Below are 24,360 nucleotides of genomic sequence, written 5' to 3'. Positions count from 1 at the left end.
AGGCTAAGGCAGGAGAATCGCTTGAACCCAGGAGGCAGAGGTTGCAGTGAGCCAAGATCGTGCCACTGAACTCTAGCCTGGGTGACATGGGTGACAGAGCAAGACTTCATCTCAAAAAAAAAAAAAAAAACATAATTCATTAATCAAATGTAAAGGTTTTTAAAGATATTACTTGGTGTTGGCAAGGCTATTTTGAATTAGGCACTTCCATACATCATTGGTGGGAATACAAAATGAGGTAACTTTTCTGGAGTGCAATTTGGCAAAGTGAATCAAGGTCCCTAAAACTGTTCATAATCATTGATCCAATAATTCAATTAATAGCAATTTTTGATTGAAACCTAATAGCAATATGTAAAAAATATGCATATTTCAGGATTATTTAAAATAGAAAAAAATTAGAAACAACTTAAATGTCCAACAATAAGATAAAGGCTAAACAATTTTTACATCCTTAACATGGAATATCCTGTAGCCTTTAAAAATCATATTATAGACTAGATTTCTTAGTATGGAAATATGCTCACAGTATAATAACTAGAACATTTAAAATGTAAAACTATATACACCAAATGCAGCAATAGTTTTCTTTAAAGATCCTACATAAATTTATAAAGACCTACAGGTATGTGCAAGAGGATGAGTGTTGGGAATATAAAGGAAATATACCAAAACATTAATGTTTATTTAAGGTTGCGGGAATGAGAAGCAATTTGTATTTTCTTCCCTATGCTTCTATTTTCCAAATTTTCTACAATAAGCAAGCACCATTTTTGTTATATACATACAAATGGCCAAAAAGAATATGAAAAAATGAAAAATATGAAATGTAAAAATACTCAACATCACTAAGCATCAGAGAAGTACAAATTAAAACAGACAAAATTTTGAGACAGCCAATGTACCACCCTACACCAGTCAGAATGGCAATTACTAAAAAGTAAAAAAATAACAGTTGATGAGGATATGGAGAAAAGGGAACACTTATATATTGTTAGTGAGAATGTAAATTAGTACAACCCCTGAGGAAAACAGTATGACGATTTCTCAAAGAACTAAAAATAGAACTACCATTCCATCTAGCAATCCCACTACTAAGTATCTACCTAAAAGAAAAGAAATCATCCTCTTTTTCTGACTGGAACCATGGAGGGTGTAGAAGAGAAGATGAAGAAGGTTCCTGGTGTGCCAGAAACCCTTAAGAAAAAGTAAAGGAATTTTGCAGAGCTGAAGATCAAGTGCCTGAGAAAGAAGTTTGACCAAAACATGCTTCGAAAGGCAAGGAGGAAGGTTATCTATGAAAAAGTGAAGCACTGTCACAACGAATATAGGCAGATGTACAGAACTGAATTTCGAATGGCAAGGATGGCAAGAAAAGCTGGAAACTTCTATGTACCTGCAGAACCCAAATTGGCATTTGTCATCAGGATCAGAGGTATCAACGGTGTGAGCCCAAAGGTCCGAAAGGTGTTGCAGCTTCTTCACCTTCATCAAATCTTCAATGGAACCTCTGTGAAGCTCAACAAGGCTTCAATTAACATGCTGAAGATTGTAGAGCCATATATTGCATAGGGGGTACCCAAATTTGAAGTCAGTAAATGAACTCATCTACAAGTGTGGTTATGGCAAATTCACTAAGAAGTGAACTGCTTTGACAGACAACGCTTTGATTGCTCAATCTCTTAGTAAATATGGCATCATCTGCATGAAGGATCTGATTCATGAGATCTATACTGTTGAAAAATGCTTCAAAAAAGCAAATAACTTCCTCTGGCTCTTCAAATTATCTTCTCCATGAGGCAGAATGAAGAAAAAGATCACCCATTTTGTAGAAGGTGGAGATGCTGGCAACAGGGAGGACCAGATCAACAGGCTAATTAGAAGAATGAGCTAACATGTCTACCATGATTATTTTTCTTTTTTTTTTTTTTTTTTTTTTTGAGACGGAGTCTCGCTCTGCCGCCCAGGCTGGAGTGCAGTGGCCGGATCTCAGCTCACTGCAAGCTCCGCCTCCCGGGTTCCCGCCATTCTCCTGCCTCAGCCTCCCCAGTAGCTGGGACTACAGGCGCCCGCCACCTCGCCCGGCTAGTTTTTTGTATTTTTTAGTAGAGACGGGGTTTCACCATGTTAGCCAGGATGGTCTCGATCTCCCGACCTCGTGATCCGCCCGTCTCAGCCTCCCAAAGTGCTGGGATTACAGGCTTGAGCCACCGCGCCCGGCCCATGATTATTTTTCTAAGCTGGTCAGTTAATAAACAGTACCTGCTCTCAAATTGAAAAAAAAAAAAGAAAGAAAAATCATTATATTAAAAAGATACCTGCACTTATATGTTTATTGCAGTACTATTCACAATAGCAAAGATAAAGAATCAAGCTAAGTGTCCATCAATGGAAGACTTGGTTAAAAAATGGCCTGGCCAAAATGGTGAAACCCCGTCTTTACTAAAAAAAGTACAAAAATTAGCTGGGCATGGTGGCAGGCACCTGTAATTCCAGCTACTCAGGAGGCTGAAGCAGGAGAGTTGCTTGACCCTGGGAGGCGGAGGTTGCAGTGAGCCAAGATCGTGTCACTGCACTCCAGCCTGAGTGACAGATCGAGACTCCGCCTCAAAAAAAAAAAAAAAGTGGCATATATATGTATACGTACATATATGTGTATACACACACATGCACACACACACCATGGAATATTACTCAGCCATAAAAAAATAACAAAATCATATCTTTTTTTTGAGACAGGGTCTCACTCTGTCACCCAGGCTGGAGTGCAGTGGCATGATCATAGACCACTGTAGTCTCCATCTTCTGGGCATAAGCAATCCTCCTGTCCCTAGGCTGGGATTACAGGTGTGTGGTACCACACCCAACTAATTTTTTTATTTTTAGTAGAGACAAGGTCTTGCTATGTTGCCCAGGCTGGTCCTAAACTCCAGAGCTCAAGTGATCCTCTTGACTCAGCCTCCCAGAGTGTTGGGGTTGTAGGCATGAGCCACTGTACCAAGCCAAAATCATGTCTTTTGCAGCAACATGGATGGAACTACAGGCATTATATTTGAAATAACTCATAAACAGAAAGTCAAATACCACATGTTCTCACTTATAAGTGGTAGTTAAATAATGTGTGCACATGGACATAGACAGTGGAATAAGACACACTGGAGACTCAGAAACTTAGGAGGGTAGGAGGGGGTTGAGGGGTGAGAAATTACCTAATGGGTACAATGTACACTATTCGAGTGATAGTTACACTAATAGTCCAGACTTCATCACTATGTAATATATCCATGTAACAAAACTACACTTGTACCCCCAAACTTATAAAAATATTTTTTATTATACTTTAAGTTCTGGGATACATGTGCAGAATGTGCAAGTTTGTTACATAGGCATACACGTGCCATGGTGGTTTGCTGCATCCATCAACCCATCATCTACATTAGGTATTTCTCCTAATGCTATCCCTCCCCTGGCCTCCTACGCAACAGGCCCGTGTGTGATGTTCCCCTCCCTGTGTCCATGTGTTCTCATTGTTCAACTCCCACTTATGAGTGAGAATATGTGGTGTTTGGTTTTCTGTTTCGGTGTTAGTTTGATGAGAATGATGGTTTCCAGCTTCATCCATATCCCTGCAAAGGACATGAACTCATCCTTTTTTATGGCTATATACTATTCCATGGTATATATGTGCCACATTTTCTTTATCCAGTCTATCACTGATGGACATTTGGACTGATTCCAAGTCTTTGCTATTGTGAATGGTGCTGGAATAAAGATACGCGTGCATGTGTCTTTATAGTAGAATGATTTATAATGCTTTGGTTATATAACCAGTAATGGGATTGCTGGGTCAAATGGTATTTCTGGTTCTAGATCCTTGAGGAATTGCCACACTGTCTTCCACAATGGTTGAACTAATTTACACTCCCACCAACATTGTAAAAGCATTCCTATTTCTCCACATCCTCCCCAGCATCTGTTGTTTCGTGACTTTTTAATGATCATCATTCTAACTGGCATGAGATGGTATCTCATTGTGGTTTTGATTTGCATTTCTCTAATGACCTGTGATGATGAACTTTTTTTCTTATGTTTGTTGGCTGCATAAATGTCTTCTTTTGAGAAGTGTCTGTTCATATCCTTTGCTCAGTTTTTTATGGGGTTGCAGTGAGCCAAGATTGGACCACTGCACTCCAGCCTGGGCAACAGAGGGAACCCCCGTCTCAAAAAATAAAAAGTAAATAAATAAAGTAATTAATTAAACAAAATCATGCTTTCATGTAACTTGTTTTTTAAAGCAAAAAAACCCAATATCTGAATTGTTATGATTAGTCTGATTAATGAAGTAACCAATGGCAAAACATGTATCTTGACCATCTCTAGTACATCAGAATTGATGATGTTCAATTAGTTTTGAGGCAGGAGAATAGGATCTGGAGGCAGGGCCATTTCACGCTGACTTCCTGGAACTAAACTGAAAGGAAAACCCTAACTTTCCACACCTAAGTAACAAAAGAACAAGAGACTAGGCCCTTTGCAAACCCCCACTATTTCTGCATGGCAGATGGGAAATAGCAAGTATCTCTGACTGGTTGCTTTTTGTAACCAATCAGACTTTTGCATAGGAGTGTAACTTTGTAACTTCACTTCAGCTTCTGATTGATTGTTTTTCGCAACCAATCAGACTGACTGCAGGCCAAGTCTTCATTAACACAGCAGTGCAGCTTTGTAACTTCACTTTAGGCTCTGTTCGGTCGCTTTCCACAACCAATCAGATTGATTGGGGCCATCACTTCATTTACATGAGGTGAACACAAAGTGGCCAATGGGAATCCTCTAGCAGGGTATTTGGACCCAAGAAGATTCTGTATTGAGTCTGTGAGAAGCTGCTCAACCTGCTCCCACCCTGTAAAGTGTATTTTCCTTTTCGATAAATCTCAGCTTTTGCTGCTTCATTCTTTCCTTGCTTTGTGCACTTTGTCCAATTCTTTGTTCAAAACACCAAGAACCTGGACACCCTCCACTGGTAACAGTTTGATCTTTCTGCCTAAGTCAAGGTCAACTAGCCACAGAAAATCAAGTAGATCTGTGTATACAATATACATTTTATTTGCATGTTAAGATATGTTAGTACCTTTCTACTGCATGAGAAAGGAAAGTCTAATATAATACGAGAAAGGTCTGCATCAAACTGACTCTCCAGGACAACTTCAGCAGCCTTCCGATTGCAAAACAAAAGTAGTCCTTCAGAAGAGAGGGAGAAAAAAAAAAACAAGTGCAAGCCACTGTACTAAACAAAACTAATTGCTTTATCTTTGATTTATTCAGATTAAGACTAATTTTATAGCTACATACTGTACCCCCTAAAATAATACTGTATTTAGAGAGCAAGGACCATCCTTACTTGAGTTATCTGATAGCAAAGCACTAACCACTGAATCCTGAAATTAAAAGCAATTTAGAATAAATTGACCAATTAAAAAGTAATGACAAATTCCACAAACTGGTCCAAAAACATCCCATTTGTTTACATTAAGTGGTCAAGCAGCCCCTACACATCAGCACGGTGGCAGCTGCCAGAAAGACCAAATGGATTCAGATGGTTTATTACTAACACAGACAGAGAAGGCATATCAGCATGGTATCAGCTCCCCATGTCCCTAGTCCTACAGGAGAAACCCAAACTGGAGGGACTAAATGAAAGACAACACACACAGTGGGTTGCTCTGTTGTTGAGGAGTCAATTCTAGACTGCAGCTATGTCATTTTATAGTCACAACTGTGCCTGAAGGAAAGTCCCATGCCTCACCAAAATGAAAATGGGAAATAATAAGCTGCCTTGAGGCAGCCTCCTGTAAGATAGAGAGGTGGATAATAAATGGTCTTGTGACAGTTCCTCACAAGTCTATCTTACCATGTACCAAGGAGGATCACAGAGTATTCCCCCAAGACTTGAGACAGATTGTGGTTGAGCCATGCCTATGTGGCCTAAGTGGGAAAATGCAAGATCACCAAGGTGCCATGGCAGAGCCATTCTCCTACACACAAATAGTATAAGAAGTCAGTATATAAAATTATCACACTCTTTCCCATAATTTAAAGTTTAAAAATTTGAGAAGCATCTATTATAAACTATTGCAGAGAGTCATAGCATCGAACCAAACACTGTTGAGAATTTATACAGAGAATGCATTATCTGTCCTAAAGAAGTTTAAATTTCTCTGGGGAGAAAGCAATGTAAAGTCAGGAGCACAAATGCACCTGGTTGTTTATTAATATTAAACAGTAACTTAAACACCTAATGATAGAGGAATGGCTAAATAAGTTATGGTGCATCCATATATTTTTCTTCAGTGGAACAGTGGCATAAGGAAAACTTTCCAAAAGAACGACATAGAAGAAGAGTATACAGTGGACTACAATGGAAAGATGCTTAAGGCAACAATATTATATTGATAAATGTGAGAAAGTTTAGTCATTCATGAGGCTTTTTGCAAGAGAAGAAGCAGTGACTATGGAGAGCTGCTGTGAGAGCCTTTAAGCTCTGATCCTACTAAGGATGATAAACTTCGTAACTGAAAGGTAGCGGATTCCGGGATCTTAACTTTGCACATGGCAAATGGTGGAGAGCAGACAGTAAGAGGACAAAGTAAGACCAAGACATGCTAAAACACAATTTTAAATAATTCAGAGCTATACTACTGAGAAAACTCCTAAACCTAATCATGAAATGTCCATTTATCTCTCAATTTTTCTGGACTTCATCTACAAACATGATTTTCAAAATAAAATTTGTTAAAAGAACATATTAATCCTCAAAACATTTTGTAATTTAGTATTTTCAATGTCAAACTTATTTAACATCATAAACAGAACTTTCAAATCAATTTTAATGAATAGCTAACCTAAATATTTTTAAACAGCCAGCTACTCTAAAATAAAAACATATCTAGTGGCATAGTATAAGAATATATAAAAACTACAGCAAATTTCCAAACTGTTAAAGCTTAATACTCAAATCACTCATATCTCTGCTTATGAAGCAATAACAATGTATGTCTTTTCTCTAATTTTTCATTTTTAAAAATAACAAAACAATAAAAACAAAAATCAGGAAAACAATGAGAGGCTCAAATACATACCCTGAAGAACAGGGTATATATTTATGAAGAAGTGGAAAACACAGAGGAAAAGCAAAGGGACAAATTGTGCAGGGGGTTAAAAAGGCACCCATGGCAAGAAGCAGGCTTAATTGAACAAAATATGCTGAACAACTACTATGTACCACACACTGTACTACTAGCTATTGGAGTGGCGACAAAGTCACTATACTCAAATAACTCTAAAACCAATAAAAAGGGAAGTGCAAACAAATAACCCATATTTCTTTAATTCAACAATGCATATTTTCTTCTAATGCTAACGTTTTTGAAATCTATGTATGCATTTACTGAGGCGGTGTTTATTTGTCAGAAAAGTTATTAAATTGATGGTGCATACTAGGGTGAAGGAAATATATTCACTGCAATACAAAATCACAGCAGCTATAATAGAGGTATAGAGTAATCACTGTATGTAGAAGATGAGGGGTAAGGGAAAAGACAAAGGCATGATCTGGGATACAAAGAATCAACAGGAGTTTACCAGGTAGAAAGTAGAAGGATATTAACAGAAAAAAAATATTAAAAAACCCCGAGGCATGGAACAGCATGATACTTTCAATGAGCAGCACATATTATAGTTTGATAGGCTGGAATATAGAGGTCCGAGGCAGTATGAGACTAAACTGAAGTGCAGGTAGGTCAGGAACGCAAACTGGGTTCATCTTATATTAAAAAACCAAACAATATTATATACCATGTTAACACAACAAAGGACAAAAACCATATGATTAACTCAATAGAACAGAAAAAGCCTTTGACAAAATCCAACACCCTTTCATGATAAAAACATTTGAAAAGCCAGGTATGAAAGGGAATTTCTTCCACCTGATAAAGACCATTTACGAAAAACCAAAAACCAAAAAAAAAAAAAAACCATAGCTAACATTATATTGAATGGTGAAAGACTGAATATATTCCCCCTAAATTCAAGAACAAAAGAAGAATGTCCACTTTCACAGCATCTGCTTAACATTATTGAAACTAGAAGTTCTAACAGGGACAATTAGGCAAGATACAGAAATAAAAGGCTCCAGATTTGAAAGGAAGTAAAACTATCTCTATTTGCAGATGACATGACATAGAAAATCCTAATGAATCAATTTAAAAGACTACTAGAACAAACAAGTTCAGCAAGGTTGAAGGATAAATGATCACTTATAAAAATCAGTTGTATTTTCTACACACTGGCAATGAACAATTCAAAAACTAAATTTTTAAAATTCCAACTACAACAGCATCAAAAACTACAAAATAGGAATAATGTTAAAAGAAATTAAAGAAGATATAAATAAATGAAAAGACATCCCCTATTTATGGATTGGACAACTTAATATTGATAAGATGGCAAAATTCCCCCAAATTGATGATTCAACACAATCCTTTTCAAAATCCCAACTTGCATTCTGCATTTTCCAAAGAAATTGTGTAGCTTATCCTGAAATTCCTGCAAGGACCCCAGAATAGCCCCAAAAATCTTGAAAAAAAAATGTTGGAAAACTCACACTTCCCAATTACCAAATTTACTACACAGCTACAATAATCAATACAGTGTGGTATTGGGTTAAGAACAGAAATATAGATCAATGAAATACAATTGAGAGCCCAGAAATAAATCTTGACATTTATGGTCAACTGATTTTAAACAAGGGTGACAAGACAATTAGATGAAGAAAAAAATGATCTTTTCAAAAAATGGTGCTAGGACAACTAGATATCCACATGTAAAAGAATGAAGTTGGACCCTGATCTTACATGACACAGAAAAATCAACTTAAATAAGCAGTGAAGCTAAATGTAAAAAAATGAAAGAGCTAAAACTATAAACTCAAAATATATAAGGATAAATCATTCTGACCCTGGGTTAGGCAATGCTTCCTTAGACATGACACAAAAAGCACAAGCAACATAAGAAAATAGATAAAATGAGTGATATCAGTATGTTTTAATTTTGTGTTTCAAAGTAGATGAACGAACAGAATAGGAAAGAAATATTTGCAAACAATACACCTGTTAAGAGACTTGAATACAGAAATTTAAAAGAAAGAAAGAAAAAAAAAAACCTCTTACAACTCAGTAATGAAGACATGAAGACAACCCAATTAGTAAATGGACAAAGGGTCTGAATAGTCATTTTGCTTATGAAAATATACAAATAGTCAATAAGCACATGAAAAGATATTCAACATCATTAGTCATCAGGAAAAGTCAAATCAAATCCACAATGAAATCCTGCCTCAGGCTGTGCACAGTGGCTCACGCCTGTAATCCCAACACTCTGGGACGCTGAGGTGGGTGGATCACCTGAGATCAGGAGTTCAAGACCAGCCTGGCCAACATGGTGAAACCCCATCTCTACTGAAAAAAAAATACAAAAATTAGCCAGGCGTGGTGGCGCACACCTGTAATCATAGTTACTCAGGAGGCTGAGGCAGGAGAATCACTTGAGTCCGGGAGGCAGAGGTGCAGTGAGCCGAGATTGCATCCTTGCACTCCAGCCTGGGCGACAAGAGCAAAACTCTGTCTCAAAAAAAAAAAGGAAAGAAATACTGCCTCACATCCACTAGGATGGCTATAAACAAAAAGATAAAAACAAGTGCTGTTGAGAATGCAAAGAAATTGGAATTCTCACATACTGTTGATGGAAATGTAAAATGGTGTGGCCACTTTGGAAAACAATCTGATATTTCTTTAAAATGTTAAACACAGAATCGCCATATGACCCAGCAATCTCACTCCTATGTATATAACCAAGAGAAATGAAGACATATGGCTATACAAGAAACATGTATATCACTGTTCATAGCAGCATTATTTATAATATGCAAAAAGTGTAAACAATCCAATTATCCATCAACTGATGAATGGATAACCAAAATGCACAATGGAATATTATTCAGAAAGAAAACGAATGAAATACTGATACATGCTACAACATAAATGAACTTTGAAAACATAGTAAATTAAAGAAGCCAATCACAAAAGGTCACATCCTGAATGAAGTCATTTACATCAAATGTACAGTTGGGGTAAGTCTATAGAGACAGAAAATAGATGAATGGTTGTGTGGGGTTTGATTGGTTGGGGAGGAGGCAGGGAGAATGGGAAGGGATTTATTTGTACAGGATTTCTTTCAGGGGAGATGAAAATATTCCAAAACTAAATTATAGTGATGGCTGCACAGCTAACAACCAATAAACAATATACTTTAAATGTGTCCACTTTTGGTCTGTGAACTCTCAATAAAGTGTTAAAAAGAAAAGAAGTAGGCCAGGTGCAGTGGCTCACCCCTGTAACCCCAGCACTTTGGGAGGCTGAGGCAGGTGGGTCACTTGAGCCCAGAAGTTCAAGACCAGTCTGGGCAACATGGTGAAACCTTGTCTCTACAAAAAAATACAAAAATTAGCTATGTATGGTAGCACACCCCTGTGGTCCCAGCTACTCAGGAGGGCTGAGGTGGGAGGATCACTTGAGCCTGGGAAGTTGAGGCTGCAGTGAGCCATGATTGTGCCACTGTACTCCAGCCCTGGCAATACAGCGAGACCCTGAAAAAAAAAAAGAAAGAAAGAAAGAAAGAAAAGTAAAGTAAGGAGAAAAGAAGTAGATATAGAATAGAAGCCAAGGGCCTTGGTCCCCTAAAGTTTCACAATTTCACTGAAAAATCACTGAAATGAGGAAAAGGCATATACGTTTATTTAAAGTATATATATGGGAGCCCTCAGAATTAAGACCCAAAAGAGGAATTGCCTATTTTACACTTAGGTTCAACAAAGTATGGACAGCCCAGCTGTGCAGAAATATGACTGGACAAAAATAATATGATCTAAAGCTGACAGACTGAGTGGGGAAACCTAGCAAGGCCTGTCTACCTATTAAATAGATTATTCTAGGCCTCTCTGAGCCTGTATTTCTTTCTCTGGCTGTGGGCATGGCCCTCTCTGGAATGGGGGTCTTAAGACCTACAGTCAAACAAGTTAAGTCCGATCATTTCTTTGTGGCCAGTTTTTACACAGAAAGGCAGAGGGGAAATTCGAGTACTATTTTTAGGTCTTATGGCTGGCTTTCAGGAAAAGCGGTTCTGGCTTCTAGGATCCTCCTTGGGGAAGAGGGATTCTAGTTTCTATGGTTAGCCTTGGAGAAGAATGGGACCGAGAGACAGGAGGACAGGACAAGGTCAGTGCAAAACTTCTGCTTCTGAGGCTGCTGCTGAGGCCTTCATTTGGGGATATTGTTTTCTGAGCCCCAACATAGGTAAGGATGGATCTGAAAAAAGATAACCCATATGTAAAAACAGGAACATGGAACTCCACCTCACACTATATACAAAAATCGATTCCATATGAATTAAGAACTTTAATACCAAAAACAAAACTAAAACTCTTAGTAAAAAATGTAGATGAATATATTTTACATGTTCTTAAATAGGACACAAAAATAATTGACTATAAAATTCAAGACTGATATATTTGGCTGTATTAAAATTTACAAATTTGTCCATCAAAACACCCCTCAAAAAGCAAAAAGGCAAGTTATAAACAAGAAGATATTCAAAATATACAAAACAAATGATTAGTATAAGGAGCATTTTTTTAAACTCATAGAATTCTATTTTTTTTTTTAAAAAAAAAGGACAACCAACCAACAGAAAATGGGCAAAATAAATGAAAAGTTATTTCACGGTACAGGAAAGACATATGACCAACAGACATGTGAAGAAAGGTTAACATCATTGGTGATCAGGGGAATGTAAATCAAGAAAGACTTCATCAAAATACCATTTTAAACACACTTGGCCAAAATTTTTAAATTTGACAATACTGTTTTGGAGGGCACATAGATTCACAGGATCTCCTATACATGTCAATGGAAACAGAAATTATAAACCGGTTTGAACACTGACATACCATACAACCCAGCAATTCCATTTTCAAGTATATACATAAGAGAAATCCTTGCACAAGTACAAGAGACATGTATGATATTGTTGACAGTAGTGCTATTCCCAAGAGAAAAAGAGGGGGTGAATGAAAATGGGTATCAGTGAGAAAGTGAATAAAGGTGGTATACTCACATGATGCAAGATAACACAGCCATTCAAAAGAATGAACCACAGTTTTACATAACAATTTGGATGAATCTTAGCAATTTAATTTTAACTAATAAAATCCACAGTTAAAGCATAGTGTATGTATTACCTTTTTTAATGTTCAAAACAAGGAATAAGGAAATAAGATTTTGAAACGTATGGTTTGAAAACTGGCTACTGGCTTGAAGGTGTTTTAGTAACATTGTTTTAGTAACATGTTGCAATCAGATTTGCATATTAGAAAGAATGGTTTAGCTACAGTGTGAAGGGCTAACTAATTGAAGTTGAAGAAAACTTGAGGCAGAGAGATCATTTAGGAAACTACTGACAGGTCCAGTTAAAGGTGAGGAATAGAGAATCTGAACATTGACACTGAGAATAGAAAGGAAGGAAACTGATTTGAAAGCTATTCAAAGAGTTATGACCAACAGGCCTTAGTCCCTCACTAGATATAGAGGGTGAGGGAAAGGGAAGAGTGGAGAATACTTCCCAGGTTTTAGATCTACGTGACAAAGGGGCCTAGGGTGAATAATGAGAGTTCATTATTTGACATACTGAGTTTGAGGAGACTCTGAGATATCAGCATTCATGTAGTTTCCTCCCTCTAAAATTAACTATAAAATCTGATGCCTCCTCTTTAAAGGCCGATCCTCCAACTTCTTTATAAAGCCCCACTCTGCTGTTGCAACAACCCAATCAAATGTCATCTCTCCCTCTTTGAACTTATGCGGCACTTTCCATTTATCTTACTCTAACCCAGGGTTTCTCAACCTTGGCACCATAGACATTTTAGAAAAGTTAAGTCTTTGTTGTATAGGGCTGTCCTTTTCATTGTAGGATGCTTGGCAGCATCCCTTGCCTCTACCCACCAGATGTCAGCAGCAACCCCCAAACTGTGATAATCAAAAATGTCTTCAGCCAGCTGTGGTGCTGTAGGACTATAGTCCAAGCTACTCAGCAGGCTGAGACAGGAGGATCACTTGAGCCCTGGAGTTAGAGCCTGTGAACAGCCACTATATTCCAGCCCAGGCAACATAGCCAGGGCAACATAGCAAGGCCTTGTCTCTTAAAAAAATAAAAATAAAAATAAGTCTCCAGATACTGTCAAATATCCTCTGGAGGCAACTTCTCTAACCCTACCCTTCCCCACAATGAGAACTACTGATCTAGGAAATAATAGGTATATGAGTTCTTATTTTAAACCATTATGAAATCATTACCTCACTGAAAGTAGCAACTTTACAACCTTTACAAAATATGGATATGACAAATCCATTCTTATATACTCACTAGGTAGTTTAAGGACACAGTCATCTATGTTTAATTTACTATTTCTAATTCACAAATACTTTAAATGTAATTATTTCCCATTGACATAGACATGCCCAACCAAGTAGCTCAAAATACTAAGGATTTACATATTGCAATTATTTTTTTAAGAAGTGAAAAACTCTAGACTCTATACCCTAGATTCTCAGGAACAAAATCATTAACAAAAAGCCATTTCTGAGTGAAATCCAAATTCACAAATGTTCTAGAATCGGTTTGTCTCCATATGGTTCAAAGAAAAGTTTATGTCATAGTTATCTTACACCTGTCTCTTGTCACCTTGAATCTCTAATATTCTACTGAGACAATTAATTTAAAGATAAAGTGACAACATTCTCTGTCACAAATTATAAAAGACTACACAGAATCAAGTGTTTCTGAAAAGGAAAGAACTTACTTTCCTATTTGGAAAGAACTTTTCCTCAAAAAATTTGATATAAAAATATATTAGAAAATATCCACTGTTGAATTATCCATTACAGTCCATTGACAGGTATTCTGTTAATGGAATGCTACTGATTTACATGAAACAAGAGAAATGTAAAGATTAAACATTACAGTTTGACCTTCAGCAGATTGAGTGCACTAGTTGAAAGTGAGAGTAAACATAAACTTACATTGTTATTAAACTGGCTTATACAGCTTTCTTTAATTACATTAAATGGTTCCCTGGCGTGTAAGGTATTTTTTTCTATAAACGAGAAGCAGACAACCGTTTCTGAAACTTTCCAGATAACTGATTATAAGAGTATTACAATGTTTTAAGAAGCACCCAAATACACTCAAAGTGTAGAGAAAAAAAGAAAACTAAAAGATTTCCTTTTCTAGGTCATGACGATAACTATCCTCTGCAGAATGGGGAGGTGGGTATCATGCAGTTAAGGCATGTCACAGAGTGGGCTGCTAGGCTGAGCTGGGAGAACAATACGCCTCTTTTGCAAAGTTTCACTGTTGCCTAGGAACTTAAACAAATGGCACCTCCCAGCAAATCAATTTTGTAAGCCTTCAATTATCTTTATTTGTAGTAAGTGTCCCTAGCATTACTTCTTATGTTCTCAATGAGGTTCTGGATCTTGTCTACCTTCATGCCAAATAAATGCTTCAGAATTTATATCACAAATAATCTAAATTGAAATATCAAATTTAAACCTTAAGCAAAAGTATTCCACTAACTCCAATTTTAAAACATCCCAATCAACCACTTCTGTTCTTACACCTGTCATGCAACAAATACCTAACCTAACTTTTCAGGAGCTTTCTCAAACTAAATTAATCCCCTCTAAAATTAAGCCTTATGCCACAGTTCCATATCTCTTATGTGTACAGCATATTGAAGTATATTATTTTGAATACTGTTATATATTATAATGAAATTCTTTTCTAATGGTTATATTACTGTACACATTTGACTATTGTATAAACTCTTTAAGTACAAAAACTATGTCTCTTTCTATTATCCATAATCATGTTTCCAAAGTTGGAGTTCAATAAATGCTGAATGAATCTATTCTAAAACCATGAGAAAGAGAGGCATGATAGCTATGCAAATACACACAAAACAAAACACACCATACCACAAACGAAAGGTATATAACCTATGAAGTTAAATAAGCATTGGATTTTCAGAATAAATAACCTATTTATTGGCACGGTGTTTAATAACTGCATTTTTATAAAGAGAGAATGTGTTACAATGGAAATAACATTAGGATAGCACTGGAGTTGAAAAACCTAGGCTCTGACCCACACACTCTGCCAGACTCACCATTTAACTTTGGACAAATCACTTAACCTCTCTCAACCACAACAAGCAATTACTGTGTTCTCTGCCAAGCTCACAGGGTTATTATTAGGATACAATAGGATAATATATATCAAAGTACTTAGAAATGTATAAAGAGCTGTATAAATGGTATTATCTTAATGATGAATGTACCCTTCAATTAAAGATAACATTTTATTTTAAATGAAAGAAATTAAGGGATAACTATTTATGCTGTAGAACTTATCACTCAATAAATCAGAACAAGGTTCAGTAATTCAGATTCAACCTATAGCAATTAAAATATGAATCAACTGTCAAAAATGTGCTTCACATTTGATTTTTCAGGAAGACATTTATTAAATAAAGCAAAGCAGATATCTGAATAAGGCCACAAAATCACAATCATGAGCTCATTCCACTAAATGCACTGCGAGGACCTTCACCTCACAAAATGAAATGCTGTGTTTATCTGGCTCCATTTTACAACCTGATACAATGCACCATGCCCTACAGTCGAAAAGGTGAACCAGCCACGTAGGAAATACTAGAGTTGACTCCTGGTTTACAGGAAAACACGTGATTATCCAGGACATGGCACAATCTGATGTAAGAATTCCTAAATCTGTTTCATAGACCTACTGCTCATGTACATAAACAGGTATAAAGAAGCAGAGGGAGCAGCTGCAAATAGGCTGAAACATATCCACTTATTTGTAGCACTGGTGACAGAGTCAACTATGCAAGGTTTCAGGATTTGTTTGGGTAACCATTAAAATCACTTTCAAGTCAACAAATTATCATAGTATCCAGATGGACCAAAAAGTTCTATGCAATTTCCCTTCATCTTGTCAAATCGACCATGTCGGAGAAGACATTACAGCAAGAGTCAGCCACTTTACTGAAATGGGTTACCAACTTTCTGATCGCTGTTTTTTGTCCTTATGTGGGTGAAAATTCTAATCAAGGAGTATCTGGAAGGGAGATCTACTCAAAAAGGTCATTAATCTCCAATCACCAATTGGAGATTCAAGTAAATTAGCAAACTCCCCCTTTTAAATGTTAATCTCCTAGACAGGCTGCCATAATCATTTACCTGAGCTCTATCCCAATAAAGTAAGGGGAGTAAGGTTTGAAGAAAAGTGTGATGGGGACAAAGGGAGGGGGCAAGTGAAGAACAGACACTAGAAATGCAGAGAGAGGTAAAAAGACACCAAAGATAAACTCTGCAAACAGCTGCCTAAAATACATTTTCCCTCATAGGAAGCCTGTTAGCAGAGAAAAGATTCTGCTGCTACATGTTTGGGGGGCACCATTTTCTTCATGTAAATTTATCAAACAATCTGAAACAATTTTTGAGTACTTAGTTCCTAGTTTTGGTTTTGACTCTCTTGACAAGTGGCTTTAAGGTTAATATCTAAACTTTTATCAATGTTCTTACTCACTCAAAGAACAAATATTTCTTGAGTGCTTCAAAAATAAACAATTTTAGGGTTTCACAGTCCTGAGTACATATTAGAATTACCTGGGAAGATTTTTTTTCCTTAAGTTCCTTGGCCCCTAAGATTCTGATTTAATTGGTCTGGGGTAGGATCCAGGCAGGGTTAAAACAAAAAACAAAAACCAAAAAATCTCCTTTGTAATTGTAATGTGCAGCCAGGGTGGAGAACCAGGTGTCTATTTCATCTTAACGTAAAAAAACCTTTCCCCACTTATTTTGAAATGTATTAATTTCTCCTTATTCAATATTGTTTCACCCAGATTCTCACCACCTCTCACCTAGATTAACATTAACCGCTTCTTAGCTATTTTCCCTTTCTCTTGTCTCTTCCCAATGCAATAAGGAATGCTTATCTAACTAATCAGTTTGGTTCTGAAACATTATTCCACTAAGAGTCATTTTAAGTATAACAAAATCACCAATCAGATCATTTTCATCAAATAGAGAATATACTGTATGTGTGTTCCTGTATGTATGTGTGTGTATATGTACATATGTATGTATAATCTCAAACATGCTCTATTTTTCTTCAGTTCCAATGTACCTGCTTTCATTTACACATAATGAATAGTGGTCTCTTTACATTAAAAAATACTGCCCCTAAAAATGTCATGGCTAAATTTTGTCAAAAACAAATGGCAAATGAGTCACCCAAAGATATCTAATTTAAATGGAAAAAAAAGAGCAGCACAAGATCTGGTTTACTCTGATTTTTGAAATGTTCCCACAAGAAATGCTCATTCAACTGAAGAGAAAAAGTAAAATGAAACTTATGATGAATGAATGTTTACCATGAACAGATATGGCTCTGCTTTGTGTTGAAGCTTGCCTCAGAAAACCAACTGAAGGTTTAAAAGCCAAGGCTGTAACTGCATCAGATGATATTCATATTTATGAGAAATATTATCAAATACAATAAAGGGAATATATAATGAGAAGACTGAACAAGTATATGGTGTATGCCCTGCCTTTTAAGAGGCTCTATTTCTTCTCAGGGATAGCAAGACAGAAATATAAAAAGAAAATAAAGCCAGCACTGCCAAATAAGTGGTAAAGACAATAAGTACCATGGGAATTCAAAGAAACAGGAGATTCCTGTGGACTAAGGGAGTTGCAGACAACTTCTTGGAAGAGCTGGGGCTTCAATAAAATTAAATAAATGGAGAAAAGAGGGAAATCCCAGGCATAGAGATGATCTTGTACAAAGATGAGGCAGAAATGCATAAAATATATTTGAAAGACAGAGAGTGGACCTAGTTGGAAGAGAGGATTCTATGTGGGAGCATTTTGAGGGACAAGGTTGCAACAATAAAGTGGAGCCTAACAATGAAAGCCCTGAATGCCAAGCTAGGATGCTTAAACTTTGTCCTGCAGGTGGAAGAATCCTTTATAGGTTATAAAGAACAATAAGCAAAAACAAAAAGAAGAAAAAGAAAAGAAAAAAATCACTATAATGATGCAGTCTGAAACTGTTTTACTTGAAGCCTTTGAAGAACATACCAAGTTGCATAATATCTCGCTAACAGTCATGAATATGTGAACACATTATTTAGGAAATCTGTTCTGAGTGAAGGAGTAAAAACGCAAACATGCTTTACAAAATCTAAAATCAGTGGTTGATTACACATTCATAGTTCTTAGGATAATTCCTAAAAGAATCACGGGATGGAAAGCTTCAATTTTAGGTTTTCCTCCTCTCCCCACCTTGTTCCAACACAAATACCTTGATTTAAGATCTAAAAACTGAATACAACTGAAATTGTCTTGTTTTGAAAATAAGAGGTATTTTCTACTCCTCATTATGGGTGAATTTACTTACTATATTGTTTCAAAATCACGACATCTATTAAAATAATTTTGGCCAGATTTCAGCAAAGCAGATGAAAACAGAAATAAATAACAAATTTAAAGATTACAAAAAGCAAAAAAAAAAAAAAAAAAAAAAAACTTTCATCAAATCAAGACATATCTAAAATAATCCAGCATTGGTTTATAAGAGAGTGTGTTCCTAACAAAAAACGCCAGCCACAACAAAGACTACCAGAGAGTATATGAAGAACATTACAATAGCCAATTTCTCATCCAAAATGATAAACCTTTAATCCACAACTCCCTAAGGAATGGAGTTAATTTTTTCTCAAAAATGCCCTTAAAATTATTGGCTTTCTACTATAAAAATTAAGACTCTAAGATAACTCAAAGCAAGGATTAGCTTTCTTCTAGTAAGCAGACATGCAAGTGATTGATGATTTAATTTGCCACTGCAGCAAATACTAATTTAACCACCACTACCTTCTCAACACCAGGAAAATGAAAAATCTCAGTCTTTAAAGGCATACGTGACAAGAAAGAAGTCAAGAATATCCTAGGATGATTAAACCACACAAAAAAGCCATGGCAATCCTGCTGCTGTACTCTGAAAAAGGATATGCCATTCTTTCAGGCACGTATGCCTTTAAGGAATATGTAGAGATTAAGATTTTTGTGTTTGGTTTAGTTTGCTTGGGTTTGGTTTTCCGGGAAAGATGGGAAGATCGAGGAGAGTTGAAAGAAGTGCATTAAGGAAGGTGTCAATGCCTCCCTCCCACCCAAACTGGGGAAACTCGCTTTAACAATGATGCTCTTTCACCCCTAACATCCCACCAGTTTCCATACATCCTTGAGGCAGCATTCCGCCCCCTCCCGATTGCTTGCTTTGCCCCTCACGTTCAGGAGAACTGGCTGCCCCGACTTTGTTAGTCTGGCAGCCCCCGCGCACCCGCCCAGACCTGCAGAGTCCAACAACGCAGCCACGCAGCCACCCACTTCCCGCACCTCCTCCTTCACAGCCAGCTTCCCCTCCCCCCGTCCTGTCACCTGCTTGGGTGGTGTCCGTCAGGTCGTAGCCGCTGCCCGGGAAGTCTCGGAGCTTCCGACCACCGAGGCTCAGGATACCGGAGTTGCCCGCCTCCTCCAGGGCCCGGTCCAGGCTCCTCACGGTGTGCTGAGGCTGCAGGCTACCCGGGTTCCACGGCGGCCCGTTGGGAAACGGCTGACCGAAAAGAGTCGGTACCGGGATGGGGACCACCAGGGTCCCGCCGCCGCCGCCGCCGCCGCCGCCGCCGCCGCCTCCCCCTCCAGCCCCGCCACCTCCCCCTCCGGCCGTGCCACCGCCACCGCTACTTCCACCTCCACCACAACCGCCGCCCCCACTGTTACCACCTCCTCCCTGACTCGCCGCCATGTTCCTGGGAGAGAGAATAGCCCCCGACAATACTGTCAGCCTGTGCCGCGAGTGTAAGGGGTTCTTAGGACGCATGCGCAGGCTGGGGGCGGGCGGCGGGGCAGTGGGGGCGAGGTAGAGAGTGGGGAGGAACCAGGGGGCGGGCTGGGAGGAGGTGTTGGATAGAGAAAAGATGATGTTTGAAAGTGCAGAACGCTTGCTTTAAGAAATGTATGATGAGAAGAAGGATGCTAAATCCCGGTTCTGCTGCTTTGGGTACCAAAATCTTGCGAAACGACATCAGGCGAACTATAGGTCATCTGGGCTGTATGTCCCCAAATCGCTAAGTTGCTTCACTGTTTCCGTTCTGCAAAACAGAAACAAATATGTGAGCTAGGGATGAAAGGGATTCGTTTCAGAATATACAGAAACAGCACTTAGAAGGGCTTTGGGGCAGCTTATTGAGAAGCTTACTGCAAATGCCTCAGGAATCTTTTACAGTGTTAGAGAAACCCTGGGGAATCATTTGGGGAGGGAAATGAGTGCTGTGTTGAGTTTGGGGCATATATGGATTTCTCCATAGTTTAGAATTCTATAATAGGAAAAGATTTGTAAAATGTTTTCAAGGAAGCCTCTCGTTTCAATGTATGTAAGTCTCAGTCAGACTGTTGCCTTCCAAAACTTGGAAGAGTTATCCACATTCTGTTCTATCACTCTTTGAAGTTGTGCCAAGATCTCCAAAATATCTCTAGTTTCTTCTCCTCGTGTCAGTATTGCCTGATGAAAATCTCTTTGATCATCAAACAATCTTAAAGTTTATTTCTGAAATACAGATTTTGTTTTTAGATGGAATTCTGAAGATTTAACCCTGGGTATTATGAAGCCAATCGATCCTGAATTTTAGGAGTTCATTCTCAGAACCTGAAGATATTTTTAATGTAGAGGACATAGAGAAGAAAGTTCAAAGTCCTTTATCTGGCATTCCAGGCCTCCGTAATTTAACCCCAGACTATCTAGCCGGGTTTATCACCCAACCATTTAGGCCACTGCCATCCCTTTACCCACTACCCTCTCCACTCTCGATCACAGTCATTCAAATCTTTTTCACTAGTATTCAGTAAAGTTGACGAAGAAAATTATCAGAACGCTTGGACATATTCACTTATCATTGAATATCCTATGTATCTCTTTTACACCCATTTCAATTTGAGCAATGTGTCAGCAGTCTCATTTTTTAAGAGAAATCTCCACTTCAAAAAAGTGTATCTGCCATAGGCTCTACTTTATAAAAGGTTACAGGACAGAATTACAACTTGGCTAAAATGCTTTGTGGCTATACTGGTTAACTAAAATGATTATGTCATGAGAAATTGCATTCACCACATGCATGACCCAGAAGAAAGAAAACAGAGAATCACACTCTGTATAGTGAATTAGCAAGTGAGATAAATTATTAAAACACACCGGTGTCAAAAAGGCATGTTGCACCTTATACCTCATCTTCCTTAATCTTAAATCAAATTATTAATTAATAATTCATAATTAATTGAGAACTTCAGAATTAAGATGAATGAGAAAGGACACTAAGTTCATTAGTTAAAGAAAAGATTAGGAAAGAAAATATTTTAATAATTAGTCAATGAGAATTTTCGCAATTATTTAAAACAATGTATTGGACTCCAGGAAAAATATGTCCTATCAGGATACCTGTCCAGTGAAAAAAGGCATATACAGCCAAATTTAAGAAGGAAAATAATTTTTCAAAAGGTTGAAAGATAATCTAAGTAAGAAAATGGGACGCTTATTAAGTAAGCTATGTATACATTAAAATCAGACAAAATAACATGTTGTAGAGCTCTTTGACAAGAACACCAAGGCCAAAAAATTTAGAAGAGAGGGCCTAAAGTTTAGAAATTTATTCTGAACTTTTAACTCCCTGTGCAATACTTGGGAAAATGACTTAAAAGCTCGGTACTTCAGTGTCTTCATATGTAACAATGGAAAATAACAATAATAATAATAATATTTTTAAAGTGCTTGCTACTTGCCAGAGACTGCTTTGTATATACTTGTCTATCAATCCTCATAACAACCTTATAAAGTAGGTACTATTATTCTTCCATTTTATAGATGAGGGAAAATAGTACATACCTCACATACGATTGTGGTAAGAATAAATAAAGTCATACATGTAAAGTGACAGGCACATACCTGACATTCATTGATTCATTTAATAAGTATTTAAGGAGCAATTACTCTGTGCCAGAAACTCTCCATGCCACTAATACTATAGCACTGGGCACTCAATAAGTGTTAATCTCTTTACTACACCTCTACTCCTTCAAGAACTAAAATAATAAATAACATTCAAAATGTAGGAAGCCAAGGAAAAAATTAGTAAATGTCCTGATAATTGTGGGTAAAGACATATCTGACATATTGCATGAATTTTTTGGTTCAGTCTATACTAGAGGATATTTTACACTGATTACCACTGCAATGCAATCCCTGAAATGACACATTGGTAACTGGTTGAATTACAGCCAGCAGTCAGAATTATCCAAGCCAAACTTACAAAATATATGTTGGTAAGTCACCAACTATATGACATATACAAGGAGAACGGGGGGAAAGTAGGGGAGTTTTGAACAAAACATGCAGCCTCTGCTAAATCACTGGCAGACTCCAAATGTAATTTCTGTTCAAAAGAACTCTAGAGAGGATTTCTGAAATTCCAGACCAGTTTATATTCACTGCTATTCCAAACAAACACTTATAAATATATGGGGAAAGAAAGGCACAACCAAATGTCCAAAGCTACAAATTCTATTAAAGGTCAAGATTATTGGGCTAAAGTACAGGATGTTCTTACTAATCTGTAAATAAATCAAATGTGAGATATGTTTTAGCTCAGGATCCAGAAAAAGGCAACCAACCTGGAGATTAAATAGCTCAAAGTATATTATGAATTTTTAAAAATCTTGATCAAGACACAGGAAAACAACATGAAAATCTCTGTAGTATGTTTTTTGAAAACATCAGCTCAACTAAATGCTAACTTTAGGGGAAAAAATGAAATGTTGGGTGTAATCAAAACATGTATCAAAAACCTGAGAAAACATGTTGCTTTACCCCATACTAAACTATTGGAGTTAGCTGCAGCTGGAATAAGATATGCAGTTCTGCTCACTCGAATCTCAGCACAGTCTTGAATTACAGAAAGCCTTGATAAATGCATACAAAATGATTAGAGATGAGGAGGAGGAGGAAACTCACTTGGCCCTCCTCTGTCTAGTAACTTGATCTTCAGTCTCTTCCAAAATCCCTGTTCTTTCATGGGGCCTTGTAAAGGATTATACATTAATGTATTTTAGCATAATTTACCACATACTATATACAGCGTCTCTGATCCTCCTTCACCTATCTGTTCTTGATTCTGCCTTTTCAGATAATCCTTTGTCCTGCTTTAACCAATCCTAACAAACTAATCCCAAAGTTAATGTTTATTAACTCATAAAGCATTTGGACAAATGTACGAATGATCACTATTACTTAAAAGAAGCTACTACATACCTAGTCTTCAAAGTTGATGTCAACAAGCACTATTATTTTCCATCTCGGTTAGAATTTCTGCCCTGACATTTTAAAAATGTGAGATGTTAGACAAGTCACTTAACCTCTCAAAGTCTCAGATACCTCATCTATAAACCAGAGATCATTACATTATTAGCTATCTTTAGGATTGTAGTGAGAATTATATGAGATTATATTAAGTAACTAGCATATTAAAGATTATTTTCAATGGTTCTAAGTTCATTCTGCCAATAGGACACCTATCTGAGTGGACCATGAGTTAACAGCAGAGCAGTTCCTAAATTCTTCCATACTATTGTGCTACCAGCACTAATGGGCACTTCCTTTAGTGTTACTGTTGAGGTTATAGCCTTGTCAATTCACCCCAAGTTCCTGCCTCCCCTAATCATTGTGTTTTCACTATAAACAGTTAACCTGACTCCAGTTTCTGCTTACTGCCTCTAATGCAATCCCAGATTTTGACCTCTGTGTTTCTAGTATTTTAACCTGATATCACGAAATTTATTTAAAATATATGTTCCAAATCCTTCTTTAAAATATGTCCTAAATGTTTTTGTGTACACAACATTGGTCTGTTACAAATTTTGAAGAGTTTTCTTATTAGAGTAGTATGTAAAAATACAGAGATTGTTAAATTTTACTAGTGTGGCTTGGTCAAAGGAAAGTAAGTAAAACATCACACAAAATTACTGTAAACTTGTTACGTCCCGTTAGAAAACATAATGTTGA

At 37.2% G+C, this 24,360-nt stretch overlaps 1 protein-coding gene and 1 pseudogene across 2 annotated transcripts in view; one reads left to right on the top strand and one right to left on the bottom strand.

Annotated features, from left to right (window-relative positions):
• LOC105490495 (leucine rich repeats and calponin homology domain containing 2) overlaps nucleotides 1-20,113 on the bottom strand; it is a 129,607-nt gene extending 109,494 nt beyond the window's left edge. For both annotated transcript variants that reach the window (XM_011756221.3, XM_011756222.3), the window contains exon 1: nucleotides 19,692-20,113. In XM_011756221.3, coding sequence (XP_011754523.2) covers nucleotides 19,692-20,058 — 367 coding nt within the window. In that variant the 5' untranslated portion in view covers nucleotides 20,059-20,113. The remainder of the gene's footprint in view (nucleotides 1-19,691) is intronic.
• Nucleotides 1,147-1,894, top strand: LOC112428141 (large ribosomal subunit protein uL30 pseudogene; annotated as a pseudogene).
• Nucleotides 20,114-24,360: the final 4,247 nt, after the last annotated feature.

The sequence above is a fragment of the Macaca nemestrina genome, chromosome X (genome assembly GCF_043159975.1).
Source record: "Macaca nemestrina isolate mMacNem1 chromosome X, mMacNem.hap1, whole genome shotgun sequence".
In the NCBI taxonomy this organism is placed as follows: Eukaryota; Metazoa; Chordata; class Mammalia; order Primates; family Cercopithecidae; genus Macaca; species Macaca nemestrina.
Note: the sequence above shows the minus strand (reverse complement) of the source record. Positions and strands in the feature narration are given on the sequence as shown.